Consider the following 19,675-nt stretch of genomic DNA (forward strand, 5'->3'; position numbering starts at 1 on the left):
TTGGTTTTTCTCTGGCCGATGCCGATATTTAGAAATCAGGGCAGCCAATGGCCAATATATGATGCAGATTTTTTTGCCCGATTTTCTTTTCTTTTTTTTACCCCTTAATCTCATAAAAGAGAGTTGGAGTAGTAGTAGCAGTAGTAGCAGCCTAATTCATAGTAATAATACATGGCTCAAAACTTAAGCACCTTCTCAAAACTGTTCTGAAGCGAGATTTTTTTATTTATGTTTGCTGACAGACACCAGTGTTTCCCACAGACTTGCAAATGCAAATTCTCTACCAGCAGGAGGCGCTTTTGAAGCAGGAGAGATAGAGGTTTCCCTGGTAACGGCTGTAATCAAATCAGCACTGTGCTCACAAACTCTACTTTATCAGGCATTACAGGAAAGACGAAATGAAATTGACATCGAGCTTTTCTGAAGACGGTCGGTTCTTTTCAATGATACATTCATATAAAAACACCCGTGCTGCATTTTAATTTTGAAACGTGCAGTGCTCAGTTTATTCAAAGAAGTATAAGCCTTTTGTAAAATCTATTTGTGGCGGTCAGTTTTGATATTATATATGACGAGCCGCCACAAATAACTGTTCCAGTATGGGAAACACTGGACACTGCTATAAGTGAAATGGCCATAATCTAAGTGATAACAAAAATAAGAGTTCACACATATTACACATCCTGCTGCTCGTAACTGCTTAACGGCCAATCAATTGGTCGACCTCTAAATGCCAATGATACTGTCTAGTAAGACCTATTCTCTCTGGCTGTTCTGTTGTAGTTTGAAGTTAATCTGTATGTGTGTATCTGTCCTGTAGGTCAGCGCATGTATGGTTTGACCCACAGTAAGCCTCGGCGGCTGCAATGGACTTGGCTCGGCCACGCTGAGCTTCAGTACGGCTCCTGTACTCTCTATGTCTCCACACTGCAGATGTACATCCTGCTACAGTTCAACAAACATGAGGTACTATCTGAAGACCAAAACAAGTCTGGGCATGATATTAATTTTTTATATATCAGAATTGTTCACTTTCTTCCTGTTCTACAGGATGTGAATGTGGAGATGCTGCAGCAGGCCACAGGTCTCTCTCCAGCCATGCTGAGCCATGCCCTCAAACCTCTCACTGCAGGGGAGAAGGGGATTCTCACTCACACCAGCTCCAGCCAGGACCCCATGAAAGGTGAGAAATCCTCATTACGACAGAACGAGATGATGTCTGTTTTCTTAATGCATTGATTTTTAAAAATTCAGTGCATCGAGGAATACAATAGAGGAAGTATTTTAATATACAGTAAGTTTGGAATAATTAAGATTTTATTTTATTTTTGAAGGTCTCTTATGTTCACAAAGGCTGCATTTATTTAATCAAAAATACAGTAAAACACTAAAGTTGTTAAATATTATATTATTTTCTTTCATTTATATATATATATATATATATATTAATTAAATTTTGTCATTCTGTAATGCCAAAGCTGAATTTTTGGCAGCTGATTTGAAACTCAATACAGGGCTCTAGACTGCGACCATTTTTTGAGAATGTGCGAGTAAAAATTTGACGTGGTCGCATGTGTGCGAGTGCATGGTCTGCGCAGCTCCAAAGCGTCTGCTTCATACAGCGCGCGCTGCAGAGCCGCAGCACATTGTAGCAGGAGTCAGATTTTCAGCGCTTCAGGTGTAGAGCCTGGTTTATACTCGCTACGTCAGCATGAGCGTGAAGGTAAAAGTTCATCAGCATGCATTGATTTATCAAATGTTGTAGCAAAAAAATAAATAAATAAAATTGTGACCAAATTATGTGCTCGTGCGACCAACTGAGAAAGTTAGTCGCAAAAGTGCGACCAGTGGGAAGAATGAGTCTAGAACCCTGCAATAATAAGAAATCTGTAATAATTAGGCTTTAAATCAGCATATTAGAATGATTTCTGAAGCTTCATGTGACAATGAAGACTGGAGTAATGATGCTGAAAATTCAGCTTTAATAAATGACATTTTGAAATATATTGGAACAGAAAACTCTTTATTTTAAATTCTAAAAATATTTCACAATACAGTTTTACTGCATTTTTCATCAAATAAATGCTGCATTGGTGAACATAAGAGACTTTCAAAAACATAAAGCAAATTATTCCAAACTTAATTAGTGTTTTGTTTAGTGTAAATGCATTTAAAAAGTTCAATGTTTGAATTGCTCAGGCTTCAGTGCTTTGAATTCTGAATGTACAAAAAATCTAACTGAAAACCATTTAATTCTAAATTTTTCAGGGGTCCTGAGACTGAACAAGAAGACCCTCTCACAGAGCTCAGACAGACACTGTTTCCATTTCCTGCTTCCCAAGCAAACCTACCTGAATGTAGATGAAGATGCTGCGCTCACACTAGAGAGGAAGAGGAACTACGTCTACTGTCTCATTGTGCAGATCATGAAGAATGAGAAGGAGATGCATATTGACAATTTAGTGTTCATGGTAAAGTATGGATTGTTTTGCATGGGGCCTATATATATATATATATATATATATATATATATATATATATATATATATATATATATATATATATATATATATATATATATATATATATATATAGAAAATAAATTTACATTGTATAGGGTTTATGTAATAATTTGGGCTGTCACTGTTCCTCGATTCAATTTGAGTAATCTATTTAAAAAAATCCTTTATTGCATTTTGCCCATGTCAAGTAAGCGGCAAAATACCGGAAGTGGCACAATCCACGGACGAGAATCCATGAAATGCATTATAAGACCGTTTTCCAAGGCTGCATGACATATTAAACCCATTTAAAAACCATAATAAAGCATAATGCTATTGTGAATTCAGAAATGTTACGATTGAATTAAACAACTATATGCGATGCAGGTTTAATATATACTCTTTAATTATTTACATGTGTGTAGGTTACGCAACTTACGTGTGTCTCAGAACGGCTCCGTTCACAGTAAATAAATGCTGATCCATGCGGACTGTTATCATTTACATGTATGGAGCGTCTCAGACTCCATCTTTGCATATTGTTGTGTTTGGGTTTATTATAACCTTCATCCGGAAACGCAATGTGTGACATTTCATCAGATTTGTTAGGTAAATCATTTAAAAACCTACGCAAACACGGGAATACATAAATATCTTTCTCAATATGCTAAATGTTCGTTGCAATTTCCAAATTTTTTAAATTAAACCCTCTCTTTCTGAGTTCTGAGTTTAGACGTTTTGATGTCCACATATTTAAGACATTCCAGTGGCTGTAGTATTTCTGTCGTAAAGAAATGGCCAAATATTAAAGATGAAGTGGACATTTGCCGAGTCAATATTAAACAAGGATTAGATTGCGCAGTAAAGTTGAAAAACAATTGTCAGGCCATTGGCTGCAGGCATTTGTTATAAAGTGTAATGTACAGTCATGGCCAAAAATATCGGCACCCTTACAATTGTCAGAAAATTGTTCCAATTGCAAATGTTTTGGTATTCACATGCTTATTGTTTTTGTTTGCACTGCAACAACACAAAAAAACTGAGAAGAAAAGTCAAACTTGATCATTTCAAACAGAACTCAAAAATGGACTGGACAAAATTATTGGCACCTTGTCAAAATTGTATGAAGTAATTGCTTTTCAAGCATGTGTTGCTCCTGTAATTCGTATTTAGACACCTGTGGCAAGTAACAGGTGTGGGCAATATAGTAATCACACTTGCAACCAGTTAAAATGGAGAAAGTGTGACACACAACACAAAGGTTGAGTCAACTTGAGCATGGAGAAAAGAAAGAAGTGTAAAGAGTTGTCTGTGGATTTGAGAGAAAAAATTGTGGAAAAACGTGGACAATCTCAAAGCTACAAGTCCATCTCCAGAGATCTTAATGTTCCTGTGTCCACTGTGCGCAATATCATCAAGAGGTTTACAGCCCATGGCACTGTAGCTAACCTCCCTGGACGTGGACGGAAGAGCAAAATTAATGAAAAATTACAACGAAGGATTGTTGGAATGGTGGATAAAGAACCCCGATTAACTTCCAAATAAATTCAAGCTGATCTGCAGACACAGGGTACAACAGTGTCAGCTCGCACTATCCGTTGCCATCTGAATGAAAAGGGACGCTATGGTAGGAGACCCAGGAGGACACCACTGCTGACACAAAGGCATAAAAAAGCAGGACTGGAGTTTGCCAAAACTTATGTGACAAAACCACAATCCTTCTGGGAGAACGTACTGTGGACAGATGAGACAAAAGTAGAGCTTTTTGGAAAAAGACATCATGGCACTGTTTACAGAAAAAGAAATGAGGCCTTCAAAGAAAAGAACACAGTCCCTAGAGTCAAACAGGGTGGAGGGTCAAAGATGTTTTGGGGTTGCTTTGCTGCTTCTGGCACTGTGTGAACGGTATCATGAAATCTGATGATTACCAAAGAAGTGGTGGTGTCAGAAAGCTGCGTCTCCACCAGAGGTCATGGGTTTTCCAGCAGGACAATGACCCGAAACACACTTCAAAAAGCACTCAGAAATGGTTACAAACAAAGCGCTGGAGAGTTCTGAAATAACCAGCAATGAGTCCAGATCTGAATCCCATAGAACACCTGTGTAGAGAGCTCAAAACAGCAGCTGGGAAAAGGCATCCTTCAAGTCTGAATGACCTGGAGCAGTTTGCAAAAGAAGAGTGGTCCAAAATTCCAGTAGAGAGGTGTAAGAAACTCATTCATGGTTACAGGAAGCGATTGATTTCAGTTATTTTTCCAAAGGGGGTGCTACCAAATATTAAGTTAAGGGTGCCAATAATTTTGTCCAATGCATTTTTTGGGTTCTGTGTGGAATTGTATCAGATTTGACTTTTCTTGTTTTTGTTTTTTTTTGTGTTGTTCCAATGCAAACAAAAATAATAAACATGTGAGTACCAAAACATTTGCAACTGCAACAATTTTCTGAGAGAAGGGTTCCATTTTCTGGTAGAATTGCAAGGGTGCCGATTTTTTTTTTTTTTTTTTGCCATGCTACATTAGATCAGTTGTTTATAATACATACGGTTTTGTTCAATAAAACCACATGATTACTTGCTTTTGATACTTTGTTTGAACTAAATATGATTGCCTCATTACTATTATATATGTATTTTAATAGCTGTTGTTCGATAAGGTCTATTATTATTATTATTATTATTATTACCACAAAAAAATTAATTATAATCATCCAATTACGCAATTAATCATCAGAATAATCTTCAGATTGCTTTTGATGTTAATTTGTATACTGAAAAAAAAAAATGCTGTATGTAAATAATAAAAAAAAAAAAAAACTATTTTCATAAATTCAAATCGAATAGTTCTAAAAGTAGACTTTATTGTCTCTATGGAAAATGTGCTTTTGTATGTTGTTTTTTTTCTTTTCTTTTTTTTCTTTAGATTTTAGTGTTAATTATGAACAAAAGTAGGGATGCACGATATTATCAGACTGGTATTGAAATCAGCCGATAATGGCTTTAAATGTAAAACAATGTAAAAAAAAAAAAAAAAATGCGGATATGTTTTGCCGATAAGAGGGAATGGGTTAACTCACATGTGCTCAGGGTGTGCTAGTGATTAGATCATGTCAGCAGTCTGTCTCATTCTTGAAGCAAAGTTTTGTCTGAATGATGATTAGATTAACTGTTTTGGATTGCTGCATTTAATCTGTGAAAGCATGTACAGAATGAAGCATTCGGTGTGTGATAGAGTAAACAGTAATAGCAGTAAACAGTAAAAGTTCTTGTTAAAAACTAATCAAAATGAAAAATAATTTGCTTATAATTTCTGTACAGGAGAGACTTGTTGTTTCCAAACAAAAGGAAATATATCGGTATTGGTCAAAATGAGTTGAAGCATATCAGCATATCGGCAAAATCCAATATCATGCATCCCTAAACAAAAGTGATAGAAAAACCAGACATTACCAAAGATGAGTTTTTGTGCTTTTTGCGTGTTTCCTATGCGTTGCAGGTGTTGGACCGGTGTCAGAAGCAGGAGGCGAGTCGGACTCGTGCCTCGGTTCGCTTCAGCTGCAGCACTACAGACGTGCTGTCCTGCATCATGCACGTCATCAACAAAGGCTACCTTCGCCGCAACGAGGAAAGCCCACACATCGTGGAGTTCTTAATGGAGGACCCGTCCACACCCCGCAAAGGCCAGGCGCAGTTCTCCTTTAAGATGGACGTGAAAAAAAGCTCCGCAAGCAGCAGCGGCGGCAGCAAAGCCGACACCAGGTGTGCTGATGACCCTTAACCCTTGATCCTTAGACCCCCGTGCAAGAAAGGAGGCAGAGAGCGTGGCTTTCACTGACGTTTTTCTCCCCTCTCAGGGCTTTTCTTTTTTTTTTTCTGAAATGAGAGATGCACTGATACCGAACAGGTGCACTCATTGGGGCGAGTAGCTTGTCTATCCTTTTGCTTTATTTGTTGAAAGCTCTTTATATTTCCTGTGTGTGCAGCTCTGTTTCAAAACCTAGTGAGTTTCCTACCTAGACGGGCTCCTGATGCTATTGTAAAAGATATGCAGCATCTATATACTATGTGTGACAGTTTGTCGTCAGCTAATATCAAACTCTCAGCAGCCAGACAGCTGTTTGTGGGATATGTGGAGTTGCTGCTCATGTAGAGCGTTCCAAATCATTCATCTGAGAAGACAGCTGCCTGTGTCGGCAGTAAACAGGGAAGCAGCTCACTAGGTTTCAGAGCAGAGTCTGTATTTGAGGCGAATACAGGCAAATGCATTTTCACTGGCACAGGAAGTGTTTTGCTGCTTGCTTTTTTATTTTTTTATCTGTTTTGATCTGGTTTAACGTCTGCAGTTGCACTAACTGTGACCTGCTCAAGGACGGAGCTAGTCCATTCCTCATTGGTCAGAATGAATATTTGCGTCAGCTAATGGAATGCCTTATGAGATGCTCTTTTTCTTATGTTGCAAGACTTGTAAATAGCACTAAAGTTTGTGATCACCGGTGGACTGAAATTCAGTCCTGTTATTAAATGAAGGCTGCTCAGTTCTTGTCTGTGCCGTAGTGAAAGGGTTAGTTCACCTGTAAATGAAAAGTGTTGTTTAATCCCCCTCATGTAGTTCCAAACCCAACTTTTGTTTATCTTCAGTACGCAAATGAAGGTATTTTTAAAGGGATGGTTGACTGTTGTTTTTTTTTTTTTCGATTTCGGCCTCCAACGATTATGACAATACAATAATCAAGATTAAACAATTATTGCGCCCCGTTCCGCCCCCTTTCCAGCGGTGCGTTTTCGTTCCTCCATAAAAGCCCAATTTCACATGCAAATCAGTAAAATCATGTAACGTGACTTTTGCAAAATGGGATGTGCTTGATTTATTGAAGTGTATTAGATTTATTAATGTTTTTAAGAGCCCGATTGACAAAGAGAGAATATTAGTGAAAAGGATCTTGCAGAACCTGTGCAAGCGCGGCTCTTAATGGTATGTTTTTTTTTGTTTGTTGTCGTCTCATACTTTCAGATACGCTGTTATTTGTAAATGCTACTGCTTCTGTTAGCGTTTAATATACAGTTTTATCCTGATTAAAGCTTTAATACAGCACAGCAACCGCACGCATGTATAACGCTTTTCATTGATATGTGAAAATGAATGTATAATTGGAACAGTTCATTAGAGCTAAGCTGATGATCTGAATGAGAGCGAGAAATGCAGAGCAGGGAGGAACATTTATTAAGAACCGCTGCTTTAGAACATTGATTTAGAATCCGTTAGAATCGTTAGAAGACAGAATAGCGATTCATATATGAATAGATTTTTATGTGCACCCCTAGTTTTCTCTTCCTCTTCTCTAAAGCAGCACAACATGGCCTCGCCCCCTTTGTTGCATGTTCCCAGGGGCGGGGTTTATGTAAATTTCAGGGTTTGTGATGTCACCAACCTGAGAAATAACTTGTTGTAGTCCCTATGAGCTGTAATTGTAGGCATTAAATTATTGCCATAATTTTAAAAAACGATATCTCCGTTTGCATTGAACTTTCAGCGTCGTAACTTTGCAGATATTGTTTATGCTCAAACAGCAACATTACACACTAACTAACGTTAAAAAAGTGAAATCTCAATCAACCACCCCTTTAATATCTTTTGTTTTTTGCCCCATCCATTGAAAGGCTATGCAACCAAAACTTTAATACATATTTTTAGACATTGTAAAAGTAATTTCTATGAATCGAATGGTTTAGTTTTCTGAAGAGACACAAACTGATTTAATTTTGTCTTTTATTCACACATGAAAAAACACACATGCATAGAGCACATCACATATGGTCAGTTGCAGTTCAAACGAACTTGCTTGACACACAAAAACAAATCTCTTTGCAAGCACATTTCAGCTTCCATTTACCATATATGTGCTATGTTTGTGCATTAATCAATGTTTATATATGAATAAAAGGCTAAATTAAAATCTGTTCAGATATCTTCATTTGTGTTTTGAAGATGAATAAAAGTCTTATGGGTTTCGGAACAACATCAGAGTGAGTAAATGACAGAATTTTCATTTTTGGGTGAACTACTGCATAAAGACGGAGTCTACTGGGAATTTCTTTTGTTTTTTGTCCACTTTTTAAAAACTCATACTCATGCTTCTTCAGTACAGAATTTTAGCATAAATATGCTAGATATTTTGAAACAGGCAACTTTTGTTTACCGCTTTAAAAAAAAATAAAGACATTTTAAATTTTGAATCATGTTTGTTGCTCATTTATTCTATTTAAAAATCAAATTTCCAAATTAATTTTAGCTATATGGTTCAGTATCTTGTCAAACATTCATACTTGTCTAAAACAGGTTGTGCTAGCTGATATCATTTTAAAGGTGATACATTTTTCAAAATTAACAAATGATATTTTAATCAATGCAAAGGAATAACTATATTATTGCCTTTTATTAAAAGTGGTGCATATCAGGGAGTTCATTTTTATATTTGACCAGAATAAAATCAATAAATGTGGCTTTTAAAATGGCTTTTATATGGTAATAAATGTTGAGCAAGTCCACATGGAAGAGCACTGCAGAGTTTCACACAATTAGAAGATTAGAAATAAGTTTTTTTTTTTTTGGTTGGTAAATTAAATATTTTGGCTAATTTGATAATTCTTCCAGCTACCAATGAAAGTATAGTATTGAATTTTACCACATTTAAATCCGTTAAACAGATTTTCCCGAATGTGGAAAAGTCTGCAGATTCTGTCTGGGCCTGCTGTTAAGACTCAAAATGCCCATCCCTGAAAGTCAGCGATTTCCCAGTCCACATCCACATAATGACGTTTTGTGTATATATATCTCCCTCTGCAGCCTGGGAGGCCTAATAGTTCCCCCGCAGCATCCGGAGGACGGCGTGCTGGAGGCCGTGCTGTTCTCCATGGGTCGCACAATGACTCAGGAGGAGGTCAAGCAGCTGATGCAGCGCACCGTCCAGCAGGTGGCGGGAACCCTGAGCCTGGATCTGGACCGGGCCGAGCACCTTCTTATTCACTGCAAATGGAACGTGGACTTGTTGATCCAACGGTACACAGACGACCCAGACGCCTTGGTCCTGGCTGCTGGCCTCAAGATCCGCAACCCCCAGCCGGCCCCAGGCCCCGTGGCCCAATGTCCCGTGTGCCTTTCCCAGTCCAAAGAGAGTGACCCCCCTCCCATGCTCTGCTGCATGCACTACTGCTGCAGGGTGAGTGTAGGGCTAAAACCTTTCAGAGTTAAACACTGAGTTTGTGTTCAAAAGTTTGGGGTCAGTTTATATTAGATGGCTTTAACTACTATGTACTTGCTTCCAAAATAATGCATTGTTTGCTACAGTGTACTCATTCTGATTGTGTTGTATTGCAGTTATGGGATAGGGGTAATTATGTAGTTATAGATGTAACTAATGAAATTAATAAATATAATTACAGAAATTATATATATATATATATATATATATATTATTTTTAAATGTAAGTACATTGTGAAAACATGTATGTACACATTAAGTGCATTGTATCAAATGTGAATGTACATAGTAGTTAAAGACGATTATAAAGTGGATCTGTTTTTTTTTAAGAAATTACCTTTTATTCAGCAAGGATGCATTAAACTGATCAAATGTGACCGTAAATACATTTACATTGATACAAATATTTATATTTCAAATATTCTGAGTATTCTGAAAAAAATTTATAATTTATTCCACAAAAATATTAAGCAGCACAACTGTTTTCAACAATGATACTAATAAGAAGTGTTTCTTGTGACATTGATTAGAGTAATTACTGTTGAAAATTCAGCTTTGTGATCACAGAAATATATTTAATAGAATTTGCTTTAAGAATACATTTTTTAAATCTACTAAAATAGAAAACAGTTATTTTAAATTGTAATACAGTTTCAAAATATTATTGTTTTACTGTAAATAAATGTAGCTTTGGTAAGCATGAGACTCAAAAAAAAAAAAGGAAAAAAAAGCCAGTCCCTTTAATTCATGTAAAGCTATGAAGCATGAAATTTTAGATACATTTTTATTTTGTTTAGTACATCAGGATCAGAAATATTTGTACTCAGTTTTTGTGGAAGAGAAAGTGTATTTTATATGTGCTCGAACGTAATGTTTTCAAGTTCTGTTATTATTTGTCACATTTTATTATATATATATATATATATATATATATCGCTGGCTACTAAAAGCCCAATTTTGATTTAGTAGAGTCTTTACAGGTGCAACAGTTATGGCATATGCATGTAATACGTCAGATTTACTAAACCGGGCAGATGAGAGTGGAAAGTTTTTATTCAGGTGATCTACTGACAATGTTCAAGTTAAAGAACACAGACACTGCTGGATAATTTCCATAATTAGTGTAGGGTCACAAAGAATCAGAGCCGATTCCAATTAAGTGCAGATTAAAAAATCGGTTAAGATATGCTTTTTTTTTTTTTTAAAGGCCTTTAAATAATGTCACAAATACCAGTAAATTGACTAATGCAAACCTTAGTAAATCACCTTTTGTGATTCATTTAAATACTCTCCTACCGTAAATGTTACGTCTGAAAGAGAAACTCCTACAAATGCATATGCTGATTTTTCACTGCGCGTCTTAAATAAATCCATAACTCAATAAGAGGGTTTGTGCTGTTCCAAGCTGTTAGTAAATCTGGCCCTAAAAGATGTGAAACATTTATGTGAAGCTATGTTAAACTGTGTGCTATTGTCATGCTATTTCTGTTTCCCTTTAGTCCTGCTGGCAGGAGTACCTCACTGCTCGTATCGAACAGAATCTGGTGATGAACTGCGACTGTCCCATCACAGACTGTCGGGCTCAGCCCACCTCCAAGTTCTTTCACAACATCCTCACCGATAAGGACACCATTGCCAAAGTATGTGCAGGTCAGCACACGTACTGGGTGTGTTGAGGGACTGGAGAATGAGTTTGTATCCTGTGCTTTCTCCTGCAGTATGACAGTGCCCTTCTGCGAGGCTTCGTGGAGTGCTGCTCCAACCTGACCTGGTGTACCAACCCTCAGGGCTGTGACCAGATCCTGTGCAAGGAGAACATTGGAAGCATGGGCACCTGCTCCAAGTGCTGCTGGTCTTCCTGTTTCAGCTGTAACTTCCCAGAGGTACATTTGGCTCAATTTAATGCTAAAATCATCAAAGAACAGCTGCTATATAGAAACCTGTTGAGAATATGTGCAGGTTATATTTCATCTCAAAATAAATAAATAAATTAATACATTTTGTGTAAAGAATGCTTAACAAAACCTATACGCTACTAGTCAGAAGTTTGGAAGAGTTTTTTCATGCACCTTGAGATTTTGGGCTTTTTGGTTTTCCTTAAAGTGTTTTTTCAGACTAGTGGAAAGAAAACATCCAAAAGACACTGTTAAGTGTTTCTTTTATAGCACTTTATCTATTTGTGTCAATAGATTTAAATTACAATACATATTTTTAAAGGCCGTTTTCTCAAAATGAGTTTTTTCTCCTGCACCGAGCCGTAAATCTCCACTTCAGTAGCACTTACACACACCGAACATTACATTTTTATTCCTCTCTATATCCTGAAGGTTTTTACTGAGGGATTTGTTCATATAGAATTTGCTTGATTATATACATTTTAATCCCCCAAAAATTGTGAAAATGTAGTGTTTTCTGTCCGTTCTAAGCATTTTCTGAATTATGGAGTGACAAAAACGAGATACCCAAAATTTGTCAAAAAAATTAAACAAGCGTTTGAAACTGATGTCATCCAGTGTTTAGATTTTTGTACTAGAAATTTCATTAAATAATGACTCGTTTGCATATCTAAACCTAACATTTTAGAAAACTTGTAATATAAATTTTTTGCAATTATCAATGTAATCAATCAGCTGAGTAAGGCAATAACTTTCTCACCTTAAGATTTTTTAAATTAATTTATTCCTGTTATAGTAAAGCTGAATTTTCAGCATCATTACTCCAGTCTTCATTGTCACATGATCCTTCAGAAATCATTCTAATATGCTGATTTTCTGCTCAATTTTTACCAATGCAGGTGTGTTACTGGTGCTGAGTTATCAGTAATGAATCTTATTATTAATATTGAAAAGTTTTTGCTGCTTAATATTTTTGTTGAAACCAATGGATTTTTTTTTTCAGGATTATATGATGAATAGAAAGTTCAATGATTTATCTATCCATCTATCTATCTATCTGAAAAACATCTCTCCTAACATAAATATCACCCTAAACTTTTGAATGGTAGTGTACCATAGGCAAAAATATTAAGCAGCACAACAGTTTTCAATATTAATAATAAATTGTTCTCGAGCAGCAAATCATCGTATTAGAATGATTTCTGAAGCATCATGTGACACTTAAGACTGGAGTAATGAAGCTGAAAATTCAGCTTACCATCACAGGAATAAATTAAATAATACATTAAAATAATAAATAAATACGTTTGTCAAAATTAATAAAAATATATATAATTTTTTTTAATCAAATAAATTCAGCCATGAATATTTTCATTTTTCTTTCAAAAATATTCGAAAATCTTAAATGTTTCCAACTTTGGGCCAGTAGTAGGACCATTAAGATGTTTAGCATTATATTGGTGACAATGAAGCGCATACTTACAAATTATTTATAGTTCATGGTCACATGTTGTATTGCCTTTTACTATAATTTATTTAAATAAACAAATGCACATATTTTGAACTTCTGTTTCACTAATTTATTTGACTGTAATACAGTAAGAAAGTACAGCATTATATTACTCTTCATTGTGAATAATGGGAATTCACTTTAAGAGTAAGCCTTGGTTTTCTGAAACGGTTGAGATTGACACCTGTACTGTGCTGTGTAATCTGTACTCATGCTTCAGTAATCTCTCTCGTCCAATCACCAGGCGCATTACCCAGCCAGCTGCAGTCACATGTCTCAGTGGATGGATGATGGAGGCTATTATGAGGGAATGAGTATGGAAGCACAGAGTAAACATCTGGCCAAACTTATATCCAAGCGATGCCCCAGCTGCCAGGCCCAGATTGAGAAGAACGAGGGTTGCCTACAGTGAGTGTGCATGCACAAATGTCTCCTATTTATTATTAAATTTAAGAACTATGTAACGGTTAACTTTAATACTAAATGCATACCTTATATCTTTTTCTCCATGCAGTATGACATGTGCCAAATGTAATCATGGATTTTGCTGGAGATGTCTGAAGCCATGGAAGCCAACTCATAAAGATTATTACAACTGCTCAGCCATGGTAAGTGTCTTCAGAAGATGTGGGGGATTCTGTGATAAATCTCTCTCGAAAGTCTTGGGGTTTTGATGCCAGAGATAATGAAGCCAAGAATCCCTGCAGAGAGTCTGTAGAATCTTTTATACACGTCATTATGAACTTTTTTGACTGTGAGACCAATCTGTTTTCAGGAAGTAGACACGAGCCCTCAATTTATTTGAAGGGGATCAGAGGTGGCCTCATATATTTAGTCTAATGTCAAAATACGAGGTGAAAGCTTCACCATATATTTTTGTAATGGCTGCACATTCCGTTCTTCTGGAGGCCTCTGTGCACGCAGGCAAATACATGCTTATTATAGTAGAATAACTTGATGCATAAATGGCTATATTCAAAGTGAGAATACCTGATTGCTTCATATTTGGTTAATAACAATTTTCCACAGACCGATTGCAATGTGATCCTATTTCCAACACTTTTATTCACTAAATGAACACAAGGAAGAATGATTTTTATTTTATATTCACTAACACAAATGCATAGTAATAAACAGCAATATTTACTTATCTGTTATTTAAAAGTAATGCACAAAAAGGGCCACACAAGACTTCCAAAAACATTCAGATTTCCGAAAGACAGTTTTGTGCCAATTATGAAAGAATGTTTAACTGATTTGCAAAATGCTTACCAATTCCAAAAACAATTTTTCCACCTAGATTTAAAACTGGAGGCACTGATTTTAAATAATTGCCCTGAAAGTCCCGTATATTAATATGCAATCGCAGGTCAGTAAAGCTGCAAGGCAAGAGAAGAAGTTCCAAGACTACAATGAGAGATGCACATTTCATAACCAAGCCAAGGTTTGTTGGAGCCATTCATTACATTGTTCAAACTTTTGAAGTTCTTATAAGTTTCTTATAAGTGTCTGTCTATTGCTTTCTGCAGGACTTTGCAATCAATCTGGAGAATAAGGTATTTTCTATTAATGAAGCTTTACAGATGAAGTCTTTGACATTTGTGATCGACGCCTGCAAGATTCTTGCCCAAGCTCGAAAGGTGGGAATCTTATTTATTTTTATTTTTATATATATATATTTCCAGTTGTTTTCTTTATGCTAATCGTTATATTTGTGTAATTTGTCATGTAGGTGCTGGCATACTCGTGTGTTTACAGCTATTACAACCAGGACACTGAGAAGATGGACGTGATGGAGCAACAGACAGAAGCTCTGGACCTTCATACTAACGCCCTGCAGATCCTGCTTGGTTAGTGTTAGGGAAAGCTCACTCTCAACTCTGCCAGTCAGTCACTCGGCATTGCTTTTGGGAATGTTATACAACAAACCTTAAAAACATTTGCCAGTGGACTGCAACAGTGACCACAAACCTTTTCACCAGCCTTGGTTCTGGAAGTACTTTTCCCATTCACATTCTCAATTGGGATTTCTGAACATTTTTCAGTAACAAACCAAACCAAAAAGCTGAAATCTATTATGAACAAATTATCAATGTATGTATTTTTTAATTATTTTTGTGACTTTGTAATGTTTAGTCTAAATGCCATAACAATGAAATTGTAGACTTTTCTCTAGTGAGTGTATGTACCGTACTTCCCCAATCATTTAAAGCCTGACTGCACAATTGACTACAAGCTCGCATTTATTTTTGAGAGCAACGTCCACATCTCCCAATCCAATCAATGACCGATGGACAGAACCAAGTCCCCACCCTACAATTTTGTCTTTCAATTATCCATTACACTCAGATGTACATCACAATATGAAAAAAGATCTTTTGCTACTTGCTTTTAATCATGACTTTAATTTAATGTGAAAACATGCTTGTCTGTAAGTATAAATTACAGCATGTTTGAAGTTGATTCACGTATACAAGTCTTTTAAAAGCATAGCTACACTACAGTGGATTGAATCATATTGCCACAATTCCTTCTAACAAGACAATGGCTTCTTTAGTCTTCTGCTGAAGCACATATCGTCACTTAAGCTATGAGCTCATGGCCTTAAATCGTATCCAATTTATAAACCTTTTTTAATTAAATGGATTTTTACTTCCAAAACATGTTGTGCTCTAACTGAATGTTGTTTAGTTCTGATGCATTGGTTATATGATGATAAAACTGGTTGTGATTCTGGTTTCAGAGGAGACGCTGCTGCAGTGCACTGATCTTGCATCCTGTGTCCGACTCCTAAAACCTGAACACATAAACACTGGCCTGGAGCTCATTCGCCGAATTCAGGAGCGTCTTGTGGCCATCCTCCAGCACTCCACTCAGGTAAACCTACTCCTGTATGTACTTCTTTGGGGTTTAACATGAACTTATTAAAAGCGTTCCAAGCACTCATTTGACCATCTGGGATAAATCATCTTTTTTTTTTGGCAGGACTTCCGTGTAGGATATCAGTCCAAGACTGGACCAGACCAGGAGACCGCACAGGCCTCTAATCTGGCTAACCACACAGACACCAACAAAGAGTGAGCCGCCACACGTTTACAGAGAATCACAGCTGACTTCTGCAACATACTTTACCTTTTTTATTTTTTATTTCAGGACCAAATCTGATGGAGGCTCTGACACTGGAGACTCTGACAACAACAACAATGCCGGTGAGGACCCCGGCGATGAAGCAGAAGAGGATGACGAGTATGACGATGAATACGTTCCAGAATGGCATGAGGATTACGATGAGGAAGACATAGACGACGATGACTTTTTTTCTGATGATGACGAATCTGAAAACTTAGAGAGGGACTTCAGCCCTTTTGACTAAATGACCCTGAGAGTGATGCACAATGCTTACACGATGCCTACCAATGTAAAAGTAGACACTACAAATTCCACACCCATATAAGAACAAAAAAATGTTATGGGAATCCAGAGTTTGGAGTAGGTATTTTTTTTTTTTTTTTTTTTTTTCTGTAACGTGGTCTTTGCTTCGCACTTAGCACCTACTTTGAGCCCTAGCGTAAATTCGTCGTTACACCAAAAGTGGTATTTCACGTTTATTTAGGTTTATGCTACAGTTTCATTAACTTCCGAAATTGTAACTTCGTTCATGGCTGAGGAGGGTACTTCAAGTTCAATGAAGGATCTTAATTATTGATGTTATATTGTAGAGGTATTATGTTTTTGAAACTGTTTATAGTTTTGTTATTAACAAATTACAATTTTTTTGGTCAAAAATTGAAAAAGAAGGGATGTGTAAACATTAAGAGAGCTGGTTTTTTTTTTTTATATATCTGGTCAAAGGTGTCGGCATTGTGTATTTAGTTTGAATACCAAAAGCACTTGCCTTTATTCCATTTTAAATTCCTTTAAATGCCTTCATATATGACGTTAAGTTGGTTGATCACCATTTGAATGATTGTAAGCATTTGGAAATATTTGCAAAGATTTTGAAAAGAGAAAAACATCAGCATCCGTGTTTAAGGGCTGCATTAAAAATGACTAGTCCATGATGAGGATGGTGCTTCAATGACCTGCTGGTTGTGTCAGGCACCGGAATCCTACAAACATTTTACTTTAGCCTGTCTCCTTAAGATGTAATGGCAATAAATATTTCAAAGTATTGTAGCTCGTCGCATTATTTGCTAAGCAAAACATACCTTAATCGCTTTCAGTTTCTTCCTCAAAAAAAAAAAAAAGTTTTAATTCTTTTTTTGGACATGTTTATGTTCACTTGTATAGAGATGGAGATATAAAATATCTTCCAAAGTCCAGTTTTGAATTGAGATACCTATATATTCATATACTGTCCATCTTCTCAAATGTTTTCTCTGTTAAACTTAAAAACGAAGTTGGAACTTCAGCTCACAAAATAAATGCTTTTCTTCAGATTGAGTGTACATGGGTTGTTTGTCATTGTCGTCTTGTGCAACAGAACAGTATCCAAAGAAAAGCTCCCAAAAATCAAGTACGTTAATGTTAGAAAGTTTAAATGTCCCCTTAGTAGTTCAACTTTCAAAACTATCTCAAGACCTGTTCATTTTATTCCCGGGAGCATTAACACAGGATGAGTACCAACCTGAGAAACCTAAATGAAGAACACTTAAAAAAAAATAAAGGTTCTTCACAGCGATGCCATAGAAGAACCATTTTTGGTTCCACAAAGAACCATTCAGTCAAAGGTTCTGTGAAACAAAGGTTCTTCATAGAGCCATTTAGACAAAAAGGTTCTGCTATGGCATCGTGAAGCACCTTTATTTTTAAGAGTGAAGGTCTGTAATATCTTGAGAGAACTTTTCTTTGGCGTTTTGTTTACATTCTTCTCAATACCAGTTTCTTTGCTGCCACATGCAGAACCCCCAGAAGTATGAGATCTGAAGTCTGCCATCGGTACTCGGTTGTGCTGCGATTTTCTTTTCTTTCTTTTTTTTCTGCACCAGTTACCAAAACTGTAAATGTCGTGTCATAGGTGCGTCCCAATGAGGGTTGCCAACTTCAGAAAAGGAAAATAAGAGGCAATTATGATTCTTGGTAAGAAAATAAGGGATGTTCAAAATATGTGTACTGGACCACATTGTTCAATGTCTGCAGTTGAGTACAGGTGCATCTCAAATTTGAATATCATAAGTTTTTTGTAACATTTCAAAAAGTGAAACTTTCATATATTCTAGATTCATTACATGTAAAACATTTCAAAAGTTTTTTTGTTTTAATTTTGATGATTGGAGCTTACAGCTCATGAAAGTAAAAAATCCAGTATCTCAAAATATTAGAATATTTACATTTGAGTTTCATTAAATGACCATTCATACAGTATAAAGTCACAGAAGGTAATTACTGAAAGGGGTGGCTGTTCACAGAGTGCTGTATCAAAGCATATTAAATACAAAGTTGACTGGAAGGAAGAATTTGGGTAGGAAAAGGTGCACAAGCAACAGGGATGACTGCAAGCTTGAGAATAGTCAAGCAAAGCTGATTCAAACACTTGGGAGAGCTTCACAAGGAGAGAACTGAAGCTGGAGTCAGTGCATCAAGAGTCACCACGCTCAGACGTCTTCAGGAAAAGGGTTACCAAGCCACTTCTGAACCAGAGACAACGTCAGAAGCATCTTAACTGGGCTGTGGAGAAAAAGAACTGGACTGTTGCTCAGTGGTCCAAAGTCCTCTTTTCAGATATAAGTAAATTTTGCATTTCTTTTGGAAATCAAGGTCTGGAGGAAGAGTGGAGAGGCACAGAATCCAAGCTGCCTGAAGTCCAGTGTAAAGTTTCCGAAGTCAGTGATGATTTGGGGTGCTGTGATGTCTGCTGGTGTTGGTCCATTTCAAGAGAAAGATGAGAAATAGTTGATCCAACAATACAGATGAGCTGAAGGCTCAATAGTGCCTCAGCAGTGCCACACCTCACTGATGCTGGAATTTTTGTGCTAAACGAGCCCCGACCAAGTATTGAGTGCATAAATGAACATACTTTAAAGAACTTGAACTTTTCTGTTTTGCAAATCCTTTTTTTGATTGATCTTAGGAAATATTCAAATATTTTGAGATACTGGATTTTTGACTTTCATGAGCTGTAAGCTCTAATCATCAAAACAAAAAACTATTGAAATGTTTTACTTTACATGTAATGAATCTAGAATATATGAAAGTTTCACTTTTTTAAATGTTACAAAAAAAAAAAAAAATAGAACTTTCACGATATTCTAGTTTTTTGAGATTATAAAATGTACAGATGTATAAATAAGCAAAGGGGGAAATTTTGGCAAGGCGCTGTCCTTTTTTGAAGATCTCTCCAGATTAGTTCATTTTATTTTTTTACTGCAGGGTGTTTAATTTTGTCTAAGCAGGAAAACCTTCCTTACAATATTGTTTTATTTTTAATGCTTATATAAGACCTATTGAGTTCTGCTAGCCACAGTTAAGGTTTTCACAGCAATCTCGGGAGCAGCCGTGGCAAGAACAGCTGTCAG

At 36.4% G+C, this 19,675-nt stretch overlaps 1 protein-coding gene across 4 annotated transcripts in view; it reads left to right on the plus strand.

Annotated features, from left to right (window-relative positions):
- The window catches only part of LOC131551751 (cullin-9), a 55,458-nt gene extending 37,859 nt beyond the window's left edge, over positions 1–17,599 (plus strand). For 3 of the 4 annotated variants that reach the window (XM_058794848.1, XM_058794849.1, XM_058794850.1), the window contains 15 exons: positions 821–966; positions 1,051–1,183; positions 2,269–2,471; positions 5,993–6,255; positions 9,341–9,713; positions 11,255–11,395; positions 11,474–11,638; positions 13,405–13,568; positions 13,675–13,768; positions 14,530–14,604; positions 14,690–14,800; positions 14,893–15,010; positions 15,904–16,037; positions 16,146–16,237; positions 16,314–17,599. In XM_058794848.1, coding sequence (XP_058650831.1) covers positions 821–966; positions 1,051–1,183; positions 2,269–2,471; positions 5,993–6,255; positions 9,341–9,713; positions 11,255–11,395; positions 11,474–11,638; positions 13,405–13,568; positions 13,675–13,768; positions 14,530–14,604; positions 14,690–14,800; positions 14,893–15,010; positions 15,904–16,037; positions 16,146–16,237; positions 16,314–16,533 — 2,432 coding nt within the window. In that variant the 3' untranslated portion in view covers positions 16,534–17,599. Of the gene's footprint in view, positions 1–820; positions 967–1,050; positions 1,184–2,268; positions 2,472–5,992; positions 6,256–9,340; positions 9,714–11,254; positions 11,396–11,473; positions 11,639–13,404; positions 13,569–13,674; positions 13,769–14,529; positions 14,605–14,689; positions 14,801–14,892; positions 15,011–15,903; positions 16,052–16,145; positions 16,238–16,313 lie in introns of all 4 variants that reach the window. The other variant, XR_009273822.1, reaches the window with a different exon arrangement.
- The last annotated feature ends 2,076 nt before the right edge of the window (positions 17,600–19,675 follow it).

This window comes from Onychostoma macrolepis, chromosome 13 (assembly GCF_012432095.1).
Source record: "Onychostoma macrolepis isolate SWU-2019 chromosome 13, ASM1243209v1, whole genome shotgun sequence".
Classification (NCBI taxonomy): Eukaryota; Metazoa; Chordata; class Actinopteri; order Cypriniformes; family Cyprinidae; genus Onychostoma; species Onychostoma macrolepis.